We start from the raw sequence: 19,584 nt of genomic DNA, 5'->3' as shown, positions 1-19,584 counted from the left end.
AATACTGATCGGCGCAGAAGAGTGAGGAAAAACTGGGTCTGGAACAGCTTCTCTGAGCAGTCACCTGGCGGAGACACAAGGGACGAGAAAAAATGTTGATGAGAACAAGAGCTGCAGCGCATGAGCTTGGGCCGGGGCCCAGAGCAGCCCTCCGAGGCCGGCCGTCTGCCGACTGCCCAGGTCCCCTCGTCTCGGGCAGTCCCAGACCTTCCCCGCGGCTCGCGCTCACCGCGGCTGACCGCACACCTCCACTCAGCCGCGAGCGCAGCAGTCGTGCGCCTGCGCATTGGAGCACAGAGCTCGTAGGCGAGGGCGAGGCGGCTGCCGGAAGTGTGACCTCCTGCTCCCTGCTCGCTGTTCCCATCCGGGGTCACGTCGGTCTTCCGGGTGTTTCTGACAGGGCTTTCGACGCCGCTCTTTCGGCGACTTTTTGGTCTTCCGCTTCTTGCCACTGCCCCCAACCTCCCACCTCCGTGCTGCCCCTGCCTGTTGTCGTGTCGCTCCGCCCGGGCCGCCGAGCCCGGAGTTCAGATCGCGGGCCGGAGCCGGAGCCGGGCCTAGCCATTCCGCGGGCCACCACCTCCTCTGGCTCGGGCGAAAGCCGCGCCGTCGCCGGCCCGGCCTGGGAGCTCCCGGGCGGCAGTGCCGGCGGCCCCGCTTAGCCCTGCCCGAGGACACCGTGAGTTAGGGGGCTTCGGAGAGGGACGCCGCCCTGGGGGCCCAGGCCGGGGGCGGGGCCTGGGGAACTTTCTCTGAAACTCTGCTGTTTTGCTTTGCGTGGGAGGCTCGGGCCGTTTCTCCGCGATCCCGGGCTGCGGGGCGGACCCGGCTGCTGCACTTTCTGAAGAATCTCAGGACCGCTTACTCTTTCCACGCCTTTCTCCTCCTCGCGCCCCGTCCTCCGTCTAGGACCGAGAAGGAAGATAGGCTCGGGACCCCTGCATGGTGTTTCAAAGGGTGGTGAAGAACTAAGGTAAATATCTGGATTAATAATTTAACGTTTCAGGCTCTTAGTTAAACGGGCATGGCATTGCCTCGCTCTCCGTTTCACAGGGAAGTGCGCGGGGTGGGACTCCGGCGGCTCGTCCCACACCCTCCGATCCCGGTCGGCCTTCGTGGGTAGGCTCTGCGCCTCTTTCTGGGCCAGAACACGGGGGGTTCGTGTGTCTCACGACTTGTGGACGGTCCAGGTGCCCTGTCTTGTTCTCTCTCGCTTGCTCTTTGTTTAAAATAGCGGTTCTTTGGGTTGCGTGTACCAACAGGGCGAACAAAACAAGAGACAAAGAGAAACTGTACAACTCAAGCTCAGTTGGCAACTTGTTTTCAGATGCGTGGTGTATGATTTTGTGAGGAAAGGGATCATAGCTGAACGCTGTGTGTTTGTGTTACGGTAACATACTGTTTCTGTAAATACCATCAGAGTGTGTGGTTTATAACCACAAGGCTTTTAACATGTACTGATTATAAGCAGCCAAGAGGTTCTTGATGCGTGCTGATGGCCAATAACAGTAACGTCACTTTGTCGGGGTGATACCCCGATTATGCCTGATCTGGAAATGTTGTGTAACAGGCTCCATGTGAAACAGTCCGTTTATCGGTCATTTTGGAAATGTTCGTTTCGAGCCATGTGACTCGATTGTTTAACACTTAGATGGAATCTAGTTCTTAGTAAAAAGGAATGTGCTTTTCAAAACCTGCCCGTGGTTTTGGCGGTGAGTGAGCAGGGTTTAGGAACTGGACTTTGTGCGTTGCGGAGAAGAGAAGTGAGCTTAGGAGATCAAAGGCGTTTGGACAAAGTGGCCGGATATCTTGATTTGGCCACTGCACTTCTGGCGTTTATGCTGGCTAGATTCTGCTTTCCAGGGAATCCTGATGAAGGAATGATGTACCTTTGAGTGTTCTCTCATTCGCTGGAGGAGAGATTGGTTTAGGACGGAAATTTCACGCTGTAGGTTACAGGACCCAATACCGTATCACTAGGAATTACTTTATAAACCGCTCGTTACAGCCTTGTCTCGTGTTCGTTGTTTACAGATAAACCTGAATTTCCTGTTGGGTCAACCTTCGTCAAGAGCATCCCTTAAGAGTCTCTCCTTAAGGCAAGAACTAGTGCACCAGTTTTAAAACAGTTCAACATTTACCTAGATTATTCTATTTTATAGTTAGGTACAGATGGAGACACTAGTAACTTTCAAGCTAAGAAAAATAGGGTAGCACCAATACCTCGATTTTATTTATTTATCATAAAATTTCATATACCTGTTACCACAGTTGATGTGGAGTAATGTTCTATTTAGATCGTTCTCTACTTAGTGAAGAAAACTTTCATTCAGAATATAAAGAAAAAGGTTTAAAATTTTTTGGAGGGCCCATTAATTTTAGTATGGTAATAGTTTTGCTGGATTTTATACTCTAAACTCTATATTGTTTTAAAAATGTGGGGCCAGCCCCGTGGCCTAGTGGTTAAGTTCAAGCGCTCTGCTTCTGTGGCCCAGAGTTTGACGGGTTCGGATCCTGGGCGTGGACATGACACCGCTTGTCAGGCTATGCTGAGGTGATGTCCCACATGCCACAGCTAGAAGGACCCACAACTAAAAATACACAGCTATGTACCGGGGGGCTTTGGGGAGAAAAAGGAAAAAATATCTTTAAAATTAAAAATGTTCCCTTATATTGTTTATGGTAGATTATTATTTTGGTGTCATTTTTATCTTCATCAAAATCAATGTTGAAATGTGTTAGAAAAAATATTAGAAAGCAGAATTGAAATACATGGGCTTTTGGTTTGCTTCTTTTCCTCTAGATGGTTCTGCAGGATACCTCTGCTGAGGAGCATTGAATGCCGCTGGTTAAATTCCCTAGGAATGATCCTCTCCACTTCCAGGGCTAGCATGGTTAAGAGCCAGACTCGAGGGCCAGGATTCATGCTGAGGAGAACCTAATGGATATTGTGTTTTGGAGGGACTCAAAGATTCGATGCTCATCTGGAAATTTAGGATAGGCTGACCTAGATGTCTGCCCTAGAGTAAACTTTAGGCTACGGAATCATTCTAAGCGTTTAAGCCCTGGATAATTTGGTCATTAGCTTTGTAGAGTACTTCTGGGCCACAAGATATCTTTTAACTTATTCTTATTTTGGATCTGACTGTGTGATGAGATAGAAATAAAGTGAGGTATGGGTTATGGTGTCATTTTGGGTCTTCGAGTCTGGATGCTTGTGTTTAGGACTTTATTTGGTTCCAGAAGAAAAATACAAGCATGGTATTTATAAACAAAGTGTCTAGAATTTTAACTAGGAACTGATTTAAATAAATCTTAGAATATTTTAAGTATAGTTTTTCTGAACACAAATTCCTTCCCTTGTTTGATTAGATCTGTAGTATCTGTATTCGAACAAAATGAAATATCAAGCAAAATTTGTTATAATGAATTGTATTTAATGTCATTTTCTCACGAATCCTATGAAATAGGAGTTGTATTTTGTGGGGATTTGGGTCAATGAAGCAGTGTAAGGAAGACCAAGAAAGAGTGTGAACCCGGGCAAAGGGTAGAACAAGGCATTAGTTGCCAGTCTTGAAACTGGCATTCTGTGATTATTGAGTGTATTTTTAATAAAGGATTCTCTGGAATCCTGCTTTGTGCAAGATGTTTTCCATTTCCTCTGGGCAGTGCAAATCAGGGAGTACAGTTTAGCAGATATGATAGGATTGATTTTTAAAAAAATGTCCTACAATAAGAGAGAAAGCCTGCTGAAGAAAGTTGACAAACTCCTGTTTTCTGGAGGTAACACCTTGTCTCTGGTCCAAATTAGAGAGTCGGGCGCTTGGGATGAGATCTGATGGTGGCCTGGGACTCTTGTCCACAGTCTGTTATGAACCTTGGACTGGTGAATCTTGGCTATCTGTGCCCAGACTAGGGAATTTTAATCTTAAAGAACTGAAAAAGTAAGGAACAAAGTTTGTATGAGTGATTTGTTTCTTTCCAGATCTTCCTCTTTTTCTCTCCTGTTGTCTCCTGCTCCAGTTTTTCCAGCCATCTGGTCTCAGTCCCTAGGCAGCTACCATTTCTTTTAACTGCTTATGTGTTGTTTTCCTCTGTTGTTCTAAAAACAAAACAAAACAAAACTTTTATAGCTCATTTTTTGGATTGCCGTCTACTGAAGATGTGGATTTAGCACCCTTATGTACCCTCTCTCATCATAAATTGTGATGTATATAAACGTGTGAATATTTATAACATATAGGAATATATTTACTCTTTAAGTAAATATGTGGTAAATGATATATAATAAATATATTACAATTTCTGTTTAAATCTGTATTTTCAATGTTTTTGTTATTGTGAGGACCAAGTAGATAAGTGAATATTATTTTCTTTTTTATATGAACTTTTGAGTGTGTTTTTTTTCTGTACTTTAGTAATTTCTTTTGTTTTTAACTTGCTGCTTTTCTGTTCCTATAATTATTTCTGCTCTGTTAGCAGAATTCCTCTCTATGATCAAATATTTTAGGTAATCTACCAGTTAATTTTTTTCCTTCTTGGATATCTTCATGAAGCCTTCTATCCTCTGGCTCTAATTTAAGCTGTTAGCTTTCCTTCACTGCTATCCTGGGGAATTTATTTTGTTTCTGTCCTGTGTTGAGTCTCCCTTTTCCTAGATCCCAGGTTTTCCTTTTCTTTTTTGATAGCTTACGTGACTAAAAATGTTTTTATTCTCCCTTGCAGTGATAGTCTAGCTGGGTATAGAATTATAACCTGAGAACATTTCCTTCAGAGACTTCAAGGCAGTGTCTTCATTATCTTGTGATTTCCACTGTTGCTATTGAGAAGTTCAAAGCCATTTGTTTATAACATTTTCCTCCTCTGTAATATTTTACAAGCTTCTTTTTCCTCATGTTCTGAAATTTCACCATAATGTGCCTTGATATTTTTTTTTGTTTTTTAACTGTGCTTTGTACTCGTTGGGTTCTTTACATCTAAGGATTGGTGTTCTTCAGTCCTGGAATTGTCTTGTTTTGTTTATTTAGTAATTATCTTCTCTGTATTTTCTCTGTTCTTCCTGAAATTTCTGTTATGTTGGGTGTTGGACCACATAACTTGATTCTGGTATATTCCCTCTCCTATTGTCCTGCCTGCCTTCTGCTCTCACCAATTTTAACTTTTTGTTCTAAAAGATTTCCTCAGTTTTACCTTTTAACTTATACTTTCAATTTTTTAATTTCCAAGAGCCATTTTGCTTTCCACCGCCCCCCCCCCCAACTTTTTCTTCCCCAAATCCCCCAGTATGTAGTTGTATATTTTAGTTGTGGGTCGCTCTCATTGTGGCAGTGTGGGATGCTGCCTCAATGTGGCCTGATGAGCAGTGACATGTCTGCGCCCAGGATCTGAACCAGCAAAACCCTGGGCTGTTGAAGCAGAGTGTGTGAACTCAACCACTGGGCCATGGGGCCAGCCTCCTTTTCTGCTTTTTAAACAGCAAATTCTTGTTTTATGTATGCAGTGTCTTTCATTAATTATGGAGATTTTCTTTTGAGTTTTTATTTGTCCTTGGCATTGTTTTTGTTTACTTCTAGATTTTTTTCCTTCTGGTGATCCATGGATGTCCATTTTAAGTGAGAGGTGCTAGGAATCTAGTTGGAAACTCTGTGTGCCTTGGCGGGCAATTCAGTACTAGGCCCACTGTAGGTTACTAGCAGGCTTAACTTTTCCTTGGTGGAAAACTGTTACCATGTTAGAGGTTCTCTGGTTACTGTGTTATATGGTTTCTTTCTCAGTTGTTCCATAGATCAGTTTTCTAATTGCCTGCTTTGGGAAAGTGGGCTGGGAATCCTATTTTCACTTTGTAGACTTTGTTTAATACTTGTTTTCAGTTTGTTACCTTATCCTACTTTTTGTAAGTTTTCAGCCTTTTGGGAATTATTCATTGCAAAGAATAAATAGCTAGTCTCCTGCCTGGTTCTGATTGCTTTGTATATAGGTTTTCCCCATTCCTGTGGAACAAGCCCTCTTTTATTGGAAGTCCTTTATATAAGTTATTTAGACTTTGAGGGGAATCTCAGAATTTTATGAATAGTTATTAGGCAATACAAATTCCTTCCCTTATTTGATCAGATCTCTAAGATCTAAGTCCTAGGAATCAGATTGTCATATGATGGCTTATACTTTTGAATAAATTAGATTGGAAATAAATGTAAGAATCTGTAGGATTTCATTATATGTCTGTCTTGGGTGGTTGCTTTTTTATTATCAGAGTATGTGGTGGTAACTTGATTTCTAAAGGATTTAGAGATTATAGGGTAAACTTATTAGGAAAAGTTTATCAGAAAATTAGAAACTTGCATATATCTTACTTTCATTTGAATAATAATATGGTTAATCTAGATTTAAAATTCATTATTAGTAAGTTTTTTTGTTACCAATAATGTGACTTAAGGGATCTATTTAAACTTTTAAAAATAACTGCAGATGAAGTTTATAACTTGGTAACATTGTTTTAAATAGTAGATACTGGTTACCAAGGAGATCAGTATCTTTAAGCTGTAATAATTTGTCTTTTAAAACTATTCTAGGTAGAAGAATACATGTTCACTTTTAGTGAACAAGAGCATGTTCCCAAACTCAATTTTGGGTCGCCCGCCTTTCACGCCAAACCATCAACAACAACAAAACTTCTTCGCCCTGTCACCAACTCTTTATTCACACCAGCAGCTTATAGATGCCCAGTTCAACTTTCAGAACGCAGAGTAAGTATGGTGATATTTTGGCCCATATCTTTTGTAAGTTTAATTTTCTACTTGACACAAACCCTTTTTATATGAAATATTCGAAGTTAGGGAAAATGTCATCATGTCTTGTTTTCTTTTGATCAGTAAAATATTTAGTTTTTCTGCAACTGGTTTTTTGTTTTTAAGTGAAAAAAATATTAATACTGTTCTTTTTTTGTTTTTGGTAGCTTGTCTAGAGCTGTGACATTACAGCAGCTGACGTATGGAAATGTCAGTCCAATACAGACCTCAACTTCCCCATTATTTCGAGGAAGGAAGTAAGTACTTCTTACTTATTTTAAAAGAAAATTTTGCATATCTGAGAACTGTTTCACAGCTTATCTTGTATTAAAATTATGTGGACACTGTGCCCTAAATTTTGTTTTCTGGGACTGGTGTGCTCAGTCCTGTCACAGAATTTTAAAACGTCTATGTAGTTAAAAGATTTTAAGGGATAGTTTTGTTGATTTATTCCTGCCATTATAAGTTTTAGATGGGATGAAGCTCTTTTTCTTCAGATAACTACGTTTTTGTTTGTTTGTTTTCGGTTTAAACATATGAATTTTGAGGGGATGCAATTCAGCCCCTAACACCTTTCTAGTACAGTTACTATTTATCTAAATCTTATACAGGTAAGCTTCCATGGTAAATGTTATTATAGTGGAAATTTCTACATGACATAAAGCTTTCTAGAGAGAATTCAGGAGCTAATTAATTTTAACCAATTTGATTAAAAGAAATCGATGTATCAAAAAGTAATTATAATAGAACTTTGGAGGTGTTTATTAAAATAAGATTTGGCGATATTTACAAGATATTGCTATTTAAAGCCTATATGAACATTCCATAACTTTTATGTCCAATTAAAAATAACACTAGCTAAGAATTGTCGATCACTCACTATGTAGTAGGCATTGTTCTGTAGACTTTACAAATAATGATTTGATTAAGTTTCACAACACTTTATGAGGTAGGTACTATGAGGATAAAGCTAAAGGATACAAGGGTAAGTAGCCAGCCAGTCAGGTAGAAGTGGCATAGCTGGGATTTGAACCCAGGTGATCTGTCTCTGTATCCCAAGCTTAGAAGCACTGTGAGTTGTTTTTCAAAGTTGTCATTGTGGAAAGCCATATAATGATGCTAAAAGTATTGACTTTAGTCAGATTTTTTTTTTTGGAAGTTGCCTTGATAGCTCATTTGTGAATCACGAGTGAAAATAAATTCCATTAGTTCATAGTTACGCATATTTTTAAAACAAAAATTGGCATTCTCAATAGAAGATATTCAGCATATAAAGCTCAAAATTACTTTTATGTTTAAAAAACATTAAATGGGGCCATCCTGGTGGTGCAGCAGTTGAGTTTGCACGTTCCACTTTGGTGGCCCGGGGTTCATTAGTTCAGATCCCAGGTGAGGACTTATACACTGCTTGTCAAGCCATGCTGTGGCAGGCGTCCCACATATAAAATAGAGGAAGATGGGCATGGATGTTAGCTCAGGGCCAGTCTTCCTCAGCAAAAAGAGGAGGATTGGCGGCAGATGTTAGTTCAGGACTAATCTTCCTCAAAAAAAATTAAATATGCTCTTATGTTTTTAGCAGTATACACTTTTACCTGTGAGTAGGAGTTCCAGTTATTTTGTGCGTCTGTCAAGGAGAGAGGAATTGGCATAATCCCAAAAGTGTATTGTAATAAAAACCTTCAGGTGGCTATGTCCCATAGAATTTTAAAGCTTAAAAGGAATTAGACCATTTCTGATTGCGTAAAGAATTACATACATGAACAACTTTTTTATATTAATGAAATAAATTTTTTCCAACAAATAATTACTTTTAATTATTTTCCCTTTGCATTTTTATTTTGAAAATTTTTAAGCCTTCAGAAAAATTTAAATAGTACAATGAACACTTATCTGCCATTTACTAGATTCTTCAAAGTTTTGCTTCATTTGTTTTTTTTCTGCCTCTTTCTCTTCCTACCCCTATGTTTTTTTTCTGAACCATATGAAAGAAAGTTGTTGACATCATTTCACTTCACCCCAAAGCACATCAGTACATTCCTCCTAAGAATAAGGGTATTCTCCTGTATAGCCAAATTACATTGGGTGGACTCAAAGAGCCCAAGAAATTTAACATTAATACAATACTATTATCTGAAATGCAGTTTATTTTCAAATTTTCTTAGTTGTCCAATGTCTTTATAGCTTTTTCAAAAAGTAAAATATCTCTTTTTATTTTCTTAAAAAGTGGCACCTGAGCTAACATATGTTGCCAATCTTCTTTTTTTCTTCTTCTTTTTCCCCGGAAGCCCCCCAGTACGTAGTTGTATATTCTAGTTGTAGGTCCTTTTGGCTCTGCTATGTGGGATGCCGCCTCAGCATGGCCTGATGAGCAGTGCCATGTCTGTGCCCAGGATCCAAATGGGGGAAAACCTGGGCCGCTGAAGTGGAGAGTGCGAACTTAACCACTCGGCCATGGGGCCGGCCCCATAAATATATCTTAATTTGGTTTTTCCTACTGATGAGCCAGAACATGGGTGGACTCAAAGAGCCTTTTTTAATTTATAGCACCCAGTTCACTTAATCTTATCCTCCTTGTGTTAGAGTTTGGATCCTTTACTGTTAGTGGTTCTATAAGTAGGAAGTTTTCACTGCTGAGATGAAACATTGGGGTGGTTCAAATGCAGGAGACTAACTCTGATGTGTATATGTAGTTTGGGGTTTTTTATGTGCATTATTACTTCTCATTTTTCCTAACGTGTTTTTCTAAGGCATCTCTTGTGCTGAAAATAAATATTTTAAGATTCATATAGAGCTAGTAACGTGGCCTTGCTGGAAGAGTCAATATTGTCATCTGTTATGTATATATTTTTAATGGTTTTCTATTTGTTATCAGAAAGTTATGTCTTTAATCACTAAGGTATATTGCTTGTTTTCAGGAGATTAAGCGATGAGAAAAACCTTCCTCTTGATGGTAAACGGCAGCGTTTTCATTCACCCCACCAAGAGCCAACTATAGTTAACCACATAGTGCCTTTATCAGGTGAAAGAAGATACTCAATGCCACCATTGTTTCATACACACTATGTGCCAGATATAGTCAGATGTGTTCCACCCTTTCGAGAAATACCATTTTTAGAACCTAGAGAAATCACACTGCCTGAGGCCAAAGATAAGGTAATAATAATGTAGATTTTAGTTTTACCTTTTTGGAAGTTAATATAAATAATGTATTAAAAACATCAGAAATATCTAATGTCTTGGATTAAGTAGAACATGTCTTTTTTGCACTGTTTAAAGTAGTATTCAACACAATTTTTTGTCTAAATTTGATTTTTTGATTATTGTTAAATGTTCTTTTATGGAAATGCAACTTTCAGATCAGGAAATCAGATTTTCTCTGATTCATAAAAACCTGAGATTAGAGCCCAAAATATTTGATTTCTTAATTTAGAACTCTCTTACTTATTACAGAAAAACAAGTTTTCACGTGGGTATTCTAATGAAGTGTTAAAAAGCATTTTCTTTTGGGATATTTGTGTTTTATGAGGTTTTTGAATGTCAGAAATAGAGAATCCAGGAGTCACTGAGGAAGAAATACAAAGTGATATGATCAAGAAAGATTTATCAAAAACATTTCAAATAAATGAAATGAAGCTATTTAAATTATAGTCCTTGGAAAATGACAGTATCAGCGTTGGAGACAGTAGTTATTTAACACTAATATTAGAAGCATATCTCCTCCTCCTCCCCCATATTTAGTGAAACCAAAAAAAAAAATTCTAGGTAATATAGAAGAGTTTATGATGTAAAGTATCTGCATTCTTTTGGATTGTCTATGGCCTAAATTTGCTGTTTTGCATTTTCAAATCTCCTCTACTCTTGAGAAATATGACATTTGTAAGCTAAGGAGAAGGAGCCTGAAGAGAGTGTAATGACGTTGTTTTACTCCTCTGAGTTCCTAGAGCTGAAAGATAGAAAGTGTGCTGAAAATGCTGGGTCATAAAGGAACACTTGCCTCGTTCCTTAGTTGTGCTGCTTTTTATTCCTCTATCATTCTTTTTTTCTGTAGTTGAGTTAGAATTGCGTCATAAAATTCACTCTTCTGAAGTGTATGATGAAGTGATTTTTAGTATATTTGCAAAGTTGTGCAACCATCATCACTATCTAATTCTGGTACATCTTCATCACTCCTGAAAGAAACCTTGTACCCCATAGTAATCACTTCCCCGGACCACTCTCCCATCCCCCTACCCCTGCCCCACCTCTGGCAACCACTAATTGATTTTTTATCTCTATGGGTTTGCCTGTTCTGGACATTTCATATAAATGGAATCATATGATACGTGGTCTTGCTTCTTTCACTTAGCATGTTTTCAAGGTTCGTCCATGTCATATCATGTATTAGTTCCTTATTCCTTTTTATAGCTGAATAATACTCCATTGTGTAGATGTACTGTATTTTGTTTATGCATTCCTCAGTTGATGGACTTTTGGGCTGTTTCCGCTTTTTGGCTATTTTGAATAATGCTGCTATGAAAACCTGTGTAAAAATTTTTGTGTAGACAAGTTTTTATTTCTCATGGGTATATATACTTATGAGTAAAATTACTGGGTTATGTGGTAACTCTGTCTGTAACTTTTTGAGGAACTGCCAGAATGTTTTCTAAAGTGGCTGCACCATTTTATGTTTCCACCAGCAGTATATGAGTGTTCTAATTTCTCCACATCCTTGCCAACACTTGTTGTCTGTCTTTTTTTTTATAGCTATCCTAGTGAGTGTGAAGTGGAGTTTTTGATTTGCATTTCCCTAATGACTAATGATGTTGATCATGTTTTCATTTGTATCTTGGCTATTTGTGTATCTTCCTTGGAGAACTGTTTATTCAGTTAATTTGCCCGTTTAAAATTTTTTAAAGAAATTCTTGAGTTGTGAGAGTTGTTTATATATTCTGGATACTAAATGCTTATCAGATATATGATTTGCAAACATATTCTTCAGTTCTTTGGTTTGTCTGTTTACTTTCTTGGTGGCGTCCTTTGAAGCACAAGAGCTTTCCATTTTGGTGAAGTCCGGTTTATCTGCTTGTCTTTGCTTGCCTAAGCTGTTGGTGTCATATCTAAGAAACCATTGCCTAATCCAAGGTCACAAAGGTTCATGCCTGTGTGTTATTCTAAGAGTTTTATAATTTTAACTCTTAGATTTAGGTCTTTGACCCATTTTGAGTTAATTTTTATATATGACATGAAGTAGAGGTCTAACTTTATTCTTTTACTGTTAGTCCAGTTGTCCCAGCACTATTTATTAAAAAGATTCTGTCTTTTCTTACTGTGAAGTAGGAAAAGCAGTTAGACAAAACCAGTGAGAGGGAGAAAAAAGCAAAGTAAAATGGGAAAAGATTAACTTGGGATGTTTTGCTACCATCCTTCCCCTCCCTACTTGTTCGTTCTCCTTTCTTTGTTTTCCAATTTCAGAGAAAGTCTTGTAATGCTATAATGGGAAAGCCTGTGGTCTAAATCAAATCAGACCAATTCTTTGAATGAATATATAAGAACCTTTTACTATATGTGGGTTTTCAAAATATGTGTTTAGGTGGGCCATTTTTCTGTGGAATTTATGATGTATAAGTATGGAAGCTCTCTATTTTTGCATGTACTTATATGTTTGTAATAGTTACTAACTAGTAGAACTAACTAAATAACTACTAGTTCTGCATGTGGACTGGGTATATGTTGAGTCTCACTCAGTAAATTTAATAACATAATTCACATTAGTCAGTATATATCATCTAGTAAAGTATAGTTCCATAGCAATAACTTTTTCTTTGCTTAGTAACATAGAAAGAGATACTCTTAAATTTTGTGTTTTTGGAATAAGCAGTTATCTCAGAGGAATAAAGATGTATTTTGTTGTTAAACCAGTTTCTTTGAGTGCTCCTCTCAACCTGCCTAGTTGTGGGAGAAGGAAAGCAAGCACTTAGTTCTGCATTCATTCTGTAAGTGAACACTTTTTAAGAAAACTAACATTTATTGATGTCTCTTCTCTTCTAGGCATTCTCCATATGCTATGTCATTTAGTCTTTTCAACAACCCCATGACATGGATATTATCCTAATTTTACTGAGGCTCAGAAAGCTAAATAACTTGCTCAAGGTCACAGCTAGTAAGTGACACAACCAAGATTTGACCCTTGTCTCTAATAATACAAAGAGGAGGAACTTAAGATGCTTAAAATTAAGAGTAGCAAGATGATGTTTTTAGAACTGCCTGTAATACCGGGTAATCTGTGACAGTAATAGTTAATGTTTATTGAGTGTCTTTCTTTGCCAGCAGCGTGCTCATTGGTTTGTATGGTTGACCTCTGCTACAGCGCAAAGTCAATGGGATGTTCAGTGTGAAAAGTGGAGCAGTGGTTTGGGGCCTTGAATGCACCGTAGAAGGCCACTGAAGGTTTTTGAGTGGAGGAATAGCACAGTCAGATTTGCATTTACAGTATAGTGAAGTTTGGTTTGGAATAAGGAGGGCTGGGAAGGTGGATGATTACCTTGAAGGGTATTAAATTCATTTAGATGAGAGGTGCTGAAGCTTTCAGTTATGGCAGATGGTAGTGGAAAAGATATAAGAGACCGTGCATAAGGCAAATTGATAAAATGTGTGGAGTGATTGAATATAGGGGAGAGAGGGAGGGAGAGAGACATCAATAACTCCAATGATTTGATTCTGGCCTACTAATAGAGATAAGGAACCTAGATTTTCAGTGTAAGCTAATTGAGGAACTAGTCAAGAGCTATTTGGAACACTGGGAAAATCTGCGATAACATCTGTGCTCTTGAAAAACCTCATGTTCTGCAAATTGCACACTCAGAATATAGGGCTATGGGAAAATAGGGCTGGAGCAGACTTCTCGAAACCTAAAGAATTTTGTAACTAGAACACTACTGACAATAATAACTGATACCTTGGGAAATAACTTGGACAGACCGCAGGACTGGATGCTGCTTCAGGGGATATTAAAAATATACAAAATAGAGTTGAGATGCTAGCTTGTGGTGGGCACTGAGATAAGGCACGTAAAAGTGGAGCTCTGAATCAGTGAGGCTGCTGTAAAGGTAGACACAGAAGGAAATACACCAGCAGAGAGCTGTGTGAGGCTGGGAGTATGCTTTATTGGGTAGGAACCCTGGATGCAGATGCTTATTTTTAAATTGTCTTAGATCTGTAAGGACTCCCGGCTGTGCAGCAGCTGAGCTGAGGGCTTTTTTCCTTTCTCCTGAAGCTTATAATTCCACAATTTCAGCTCCATGTACAAATCAACCCAACTAACATGTTAAATTGATATCATTTTCCTATTTACCAGTTGTCTTTAAGCTAATTGGTATTGTAGAAAAACATATTGTAGACGAACTGGCAGTATATATTTCAGGGCCAGAGATGAATCCTGAAGTCACCTGCAATAATAGTGACAGTTGAAACTCCTAGAGTAGATTAGATTCTATATTTATTTAGTATTCAATAAATATTTGTGAGTACTAGCCGTGTGCTACAATGTTGTGCTAAGTATACACGGTCTCTTCATCATGCGCATACAGTGTAGAGAGAGGGAGAACCATTAGAAAATCATGCAAATCACAGTTTTTTAAAGATATTTATAAGTGCTATGAAGAAAAATTACTGTGCTGAGAGAATGTATTTGAGGTCTCAAGGATGGTCTAGAGAAGGTAATGTTTGAGCTGAGAGCTGAAGGATGAGTAGAAGTTTACTCGTGCCAGTGGTGGGAGTAAAGAGAATGCGTTAGAGGGAAAGAAGAGCATATTTGAAGGTCTTAAGGTAGAAAGGAGCATGGAGTATGCAAAGGACTGGAAGGAGCCCAGAGTAGCTAGAATTTGGTTGATTAGAGGGAGAATGGCTGAAGTGTGGTAGGAGGAGTAGAGACGGGGCAGAGCATGTGAGGACGTGTATGTCATTTTGGTCTTCAGCTAAGAACAGTGGTAAGCTATTCTGGGTTTTTTTAAGGCAGAGGAGAAAGATGAATTAAAATTATTTTGATTTCATTGTATGAAGTTGAACAAGTTGATCAAGCCCAAGTGTGGATGTAGTGAAATTATTATAGTATTCTAGGTGAAAGATAATGGTGCCTTGAATTAGGAAATGCTGGTAGTTAAGATGAACAGAAATTGATGGATGGAAGCTATATTTGGGAAGTGGAATTGTTAGAATTTGATGATGGATTAGATTAGGTCATCTAAACTTCTGTACTATTGACATTTTGGACCAGCTTTCTTTGGTCTGGGGGGACTGCACATCCTAGGATGTCAAGCTACATTCATCGCTTCAACTCACTAGGTGCCACTAATTCCCAGTTATGACAACCAAAAATGTCTGTACACATTGCCTAATGTCCTCCTCGGGGCCAGAATGGCCCCTGGATGAGAACCATCAGAAGATAGTGAGGAATACTCCCAAGTTTCTGGCTTGTACAGGTGGATGCATGGTAGTATCATTCACTGAGACAGAACAAAATGGAAGAGGAGAAAGACTTATGTGTGTGTGTATTTAATAGGAGTTGGAGGGTGAGCAGGATGAGTTCTCTGGATGTGTTGCCTTTAATGTGCATTTGAAACATCAATTAGATATTTAGAGATGATAGTTTAATATATATAGATCTGGAATTCAGAGGAAAAGTATTGACCAGAAATATACATTTGGTAATCATCAGCATATAGGTGTTAATTGAAGCCAAGGATATGGATCTGATTGTTCAGGGAGAGAAGAACGCCTGGATCCAGGACAGATTGGTTGAGGAAAGAAGGGGAAAACAGAAGTGGGAACTGAGTGTACACAACTGTTTTGGGAAGTTTGGCTGTGAAGGGGAGGAGCTAAAGGTGGGAAGCTGGAACAAAGTTCTTTTTTTTAAGGTAGGAGAAACTTTAGCCACATATAAATGTTAATGGGAAAGATTTAATAGAGAGGAGATTGACTATTCTTGAAAGAAAAGAACAGTCATGAATAAGGTTCCCTAGAAGGTGGAAAGAGCATGGGTCCTGCATATAGGCAAGTGGCTTAAGGTAAGAGAAAAGCTTTTTGGAACTAGAGGATAGGTGTAGATAGAACGAAATTTGTAGGTACGGTATGGAGAAGTTAATGGCTTTCCCATGGTTGAGTGGCTTCTTCTTGTTTTCTCTCTGAATTACTATGCAAGATCATCTATTGAGAGTGAAGAGGATTAAGTAGGATGTCCAAAGTTTGAGAATAGTGGAGAAGGTTTGAAATAGCATTTACCGTGTGCAGGAAATCAAGCTGACCAGAGAAATGGGTGGAGAAGGTTTGAAACAGTATTTGCTGGGTAGTTTAGAGGGCTCACTTAAAACTGGTAATAATGAATTTATTATTAGTAATAATAAGTCAGTCAGCTGACTCAGTCAGCTCTAGGGAGAGATTTTGTTCAAAGAAGTTTTAATTATTTTGAAAATTCTTATTCTGTGTTTTGGAAACTAAAGAATTAGATTTTTAAAAATGAGTACCCTGTGAGTTTAATTCTTTTTCTCTATTTTAAAATCTTTTGTCTGTTTTTCAAGTTGCTATTCGAACAAACAGAACTCATTAAGTAAAAACATCTGAGTTACTTTTGTGAATTTTAACTTTTATTTCACTCTAGCTTTTAGGTGAATATATGGTTGCCTGGACAAAAAAGAGGCTGTAGAGGAATAGAGCTAACCGAACTCCTGAATTCCATCTATTTTAAGTTTATTTGGAAATTCTGGTTAGTTTGAAGATATGTGAATTGAAGCAATTGATTTTGAATTTTAAGTTGAGATGAAGTTAGGCTGAGATTTTCTTGGTACTGATTGTAAAATAAAAAGATGATTGTCAATGAATTATTCAAGATTTCTTGTGTAATGTTTCATTTTGGAAAGGAGCAAATTTTATGGAGCCTCTTGGCACCCTTGGAGGAATAGTTTAGGGACAGATATCTTACAGATCTCTCAGAGGCTCTATCTTAAAAAAACTGTTTTTTTAATTTCATTATTCTACTTTATTTAAAATAAAGAGCAAATTGAAAAAGGGGATAAAATATTTGTAAAGCATTAGCTCACTGAATTTCAAGTGGTTAAAATATATGTATGCCCACATCTCCTACGAAGTTTTTTTCTAGCCTTATTGAGATATGAGTGACAAATAAAAATTGTATATATTTAAGATATACAACATGGTGTTTTGATATATGTATTCATTGTGAAACGATTACCATAATCAAGCTAAATAACATATCTATCACCTCATATAGTTACCATATTTTTTTGGGATGAGAACACTTGAGATCTACTGTCTTAGCAAGTTTCAAGTATACATTATTATTAACTGTAGTTACCATACTGTTCATTAGGTCTCCAGACCTTATTCATCTTATAGCCAAGTTGTACCCTTTGAGCAACATCTCCCCATTCGCCCCTGCCCCCCAGCCCATGAAAACCACCATTCTACTGTCTGCTACTATGAATTTGACTTTTTTATAGATTCCACATGTAAGTGAGATCATGCAGTATTTCTCTTTGTGTGTTTAGTTTATTTCATTTAGCATCATGTCTTTTGGGTTCATCCATGTTGCAAATGGCCGAATATCCTTTCTTTTTATGGCCAAATAATATTCCATTATATATATATATATGTATATACACACCACGTTTTCTTTATCCATTCATCCTTTGATGGACATTTAAGTTGTTTTCGTGTCTTGGCTACCGTGAATGATGCTGCAGTGAACATGGGAGTGCAGATATCTCTTTGAGATAGTAATTTTATTTCCTTCAGATATATACCCAGAAGTGGGATTGCTGGATCATATGGTAGTTCTGTTTTTAATTTTTTGAGGAAACTCTGTACTGTTTTCCAGTATGGTTGTACCAGTTCACTTTCCCACAACAGTGTCTAAGCATTCCCTTTTCTCTACATCCTTGCCAACACTTATCTTTTGACTTTTTGATAATAGCCTTTTAACAAGTGTGAGGTGATATATGTGTGTGTGTGTGTATATCTGTCTATATATATATATATATTTAATAATGATGCTTTTTTAAAATTTTTATTGAGGTCATAATAGTTTATAACATTGTGAAAGTTCACTTGTAAATTATTTGTCAGTCACCATATATATTTACCCCTTTACCTCTTATGCCCACCCCACCCCCAACCTCCTTCCCCTCTGGTAACCACTAAATTGTTCTCTTTGTCCATGTGTTGGTTTATCTTCCACATGTAAGTGAAATCATAGTGTTTGTCTTTTTCTGTCTGGCTTATTTTGCTTAACATAATACCCTCAGGGTCCATCCATGTTGTTGCAAATGGGATGATTCTGTCTTTTTTATGGCTGAGTAGTATTCCATTGTGTGTGTATATATATACACACACACACACCACATCTTCTTTATCCAATCATCAGTCAGTGGGCGCTTGGGTTGCTTCCATGTCTTGGCTATTGTGAATGATAGTGCAATGAACATAGGGATGCACAAGTCTCTTTGATTGTTGATTTCAAGTTCTTGGATAAATACTCAGTACTGGGATAGCTGGGTCATATGGTATTTCTATTTTTAATATTTTGAGAAATATCCATACTGAATTCAGGAAATGTGATGCCTCCAGCTTTGTTCTTGTTCAAGATTGCTGTGCTTTTCTGGGTCATTTATGATTCCATATGAATTTTAGGATTGCTTTTTCCATTTCTGTGAAAAATGCCATTGGAATTTTGATACAGATTACATTGAATCGGTAGATCGCTTTTTGTACTATGGACACTTTAGCAGTTTTAATTCTTCCAGTGCATGAACACAGGATGTCTTTCCATTTATTTGTTGTCTTCAATTTCTTTCATCAATGTTTTATAATTTTCAATGTACAGATCCTTCACCCTCCTTGGCTAAATTTATTCCTGGGACTCTATCTTTATAATGTATGTGTCTGTCAAGAGTGTGAAAGCCATGGAGATGTAAATTTATGTAGAAAATCTAGACCAGGGCTCAGCAGAAGAGATCTGCAGGTGAAAGTTTGTTTAGTTTGTTTGTTTCTATTCTCTTTTTTTTAAAGATTGGTACCTGAGCTAACAGCTTGCCAATCTTTTTTTTATTTTTTATTTTATTTTGCTTTTTCTCCCCAAGTCCCCCCCCCCCCCCCCCAGTAGATAGTTGTATACTTTTAGTTGTGGGTCCCTCTAGTTCTGGCATTTGGGATGCCACCTCAACATGGCCTGATGAGCAGTGCCATGTCTGCACCCAGGATCCAAACCGGCGAAACCCTGGGCTGCTGAAGCAGAGTGCGCGAACTTAACCACTCAGCCATGGGGCTGGCCCCTCTATTCTCCTTTTATTAGGCGGTTGTTTCTTGGCCACGTTCAGGTAATAGTATGTGCCTAAAAGCAATGAACTCAGGGAAAGGAATCAGTAATTCAAACTGCCTAATCAGCATGCCAGTTTATAAATTCAGAAGTTTCTACATTGTGTCCACACACAAAAACGTAGTAATTTAACATGCTAATAAGGAGTTGGTTGTTTTCAGCATGACATTTTCCTGGTTCTGTTTTATTTTAGTTAATTTGAAGAGAAAAGGAATTCAGCATCAAAAATGAATTTCAACTTTTATTATACTAATACTCAGTAATTAGTACCAGCTTTTTCTATAGTTAAACATGTGTAACAAAGATTATGGCAAGGGGACAACCTAAGGAATTGCCAGTTTTTGTTGAAATGTTTACGAACTAGTGATCTGCTTTCTGTACCATATTTAATTTTATTTCTCCTATCTCGAAAGCTCAGTGCTAATTTGTGTTTGT

The 19,584-nt window shown here is 38.0% G+C and overlaps 1 protein-coding gene across 2 annotated transcripts in view; it reads left to right on the top strand.

Annotated features, from left to right (window-relative positions):
• The first annotated feature begins 362 nt into the window (after positions 1 to 362).
• The window catches only part of TENT2 (terminal nucleotidyltransferase 2), a 61,585-nt gene continuing 42,363 nt past the window's right edge, over positions 363 to 19,584 (top strand). For both annotated transcript variants that reach the window (XM_070571542.1, XM_070571541.1), the window contains exons 1-5: positions 363 to 679; positions 910 to 973; positions 6,570 to 6,743; positions 6,953 to 7,042; positions 9,701 to 9,938. In XM_070571542.1, the coding sequence (XP_070427643.1) occupies positions 6,607 to 6,743; positions 6,953 to 7,042; positions 9,701 to 9,938 (465 nt within the window). In that variant the 5' untranslated portion in view covers positions 363 to 679; positions 910 to 973; positions 6,570 to 6,606. The remainder of the gene's footprint in view (positions 680 to 909; positions 974 to 6,569; positions 6,744 to 6,952; positions 7,043 to 9,700; positions 9,939 to 19,584) is intronic.

Source organism: Equus przewalskii, chromosome 13, assembly GCF_037783145.1.
Source record: "Equus przewalskii isolate Varuska chromosome 13, EquPr2, whole genome shotgun sequence".
Classification (NCBI taxonomy): domain Eukaryota; kingdom Metazoa; phylum Chordata; class Mammalia; order Perissodactyla; family Equidae; genus Equus; species Equus przewalskii.
The sequence above is the reverse complement of the archived record's forward strand: the minus strand, read 5'-3'. Positions and strand labels throughout refer to the sequence as shown.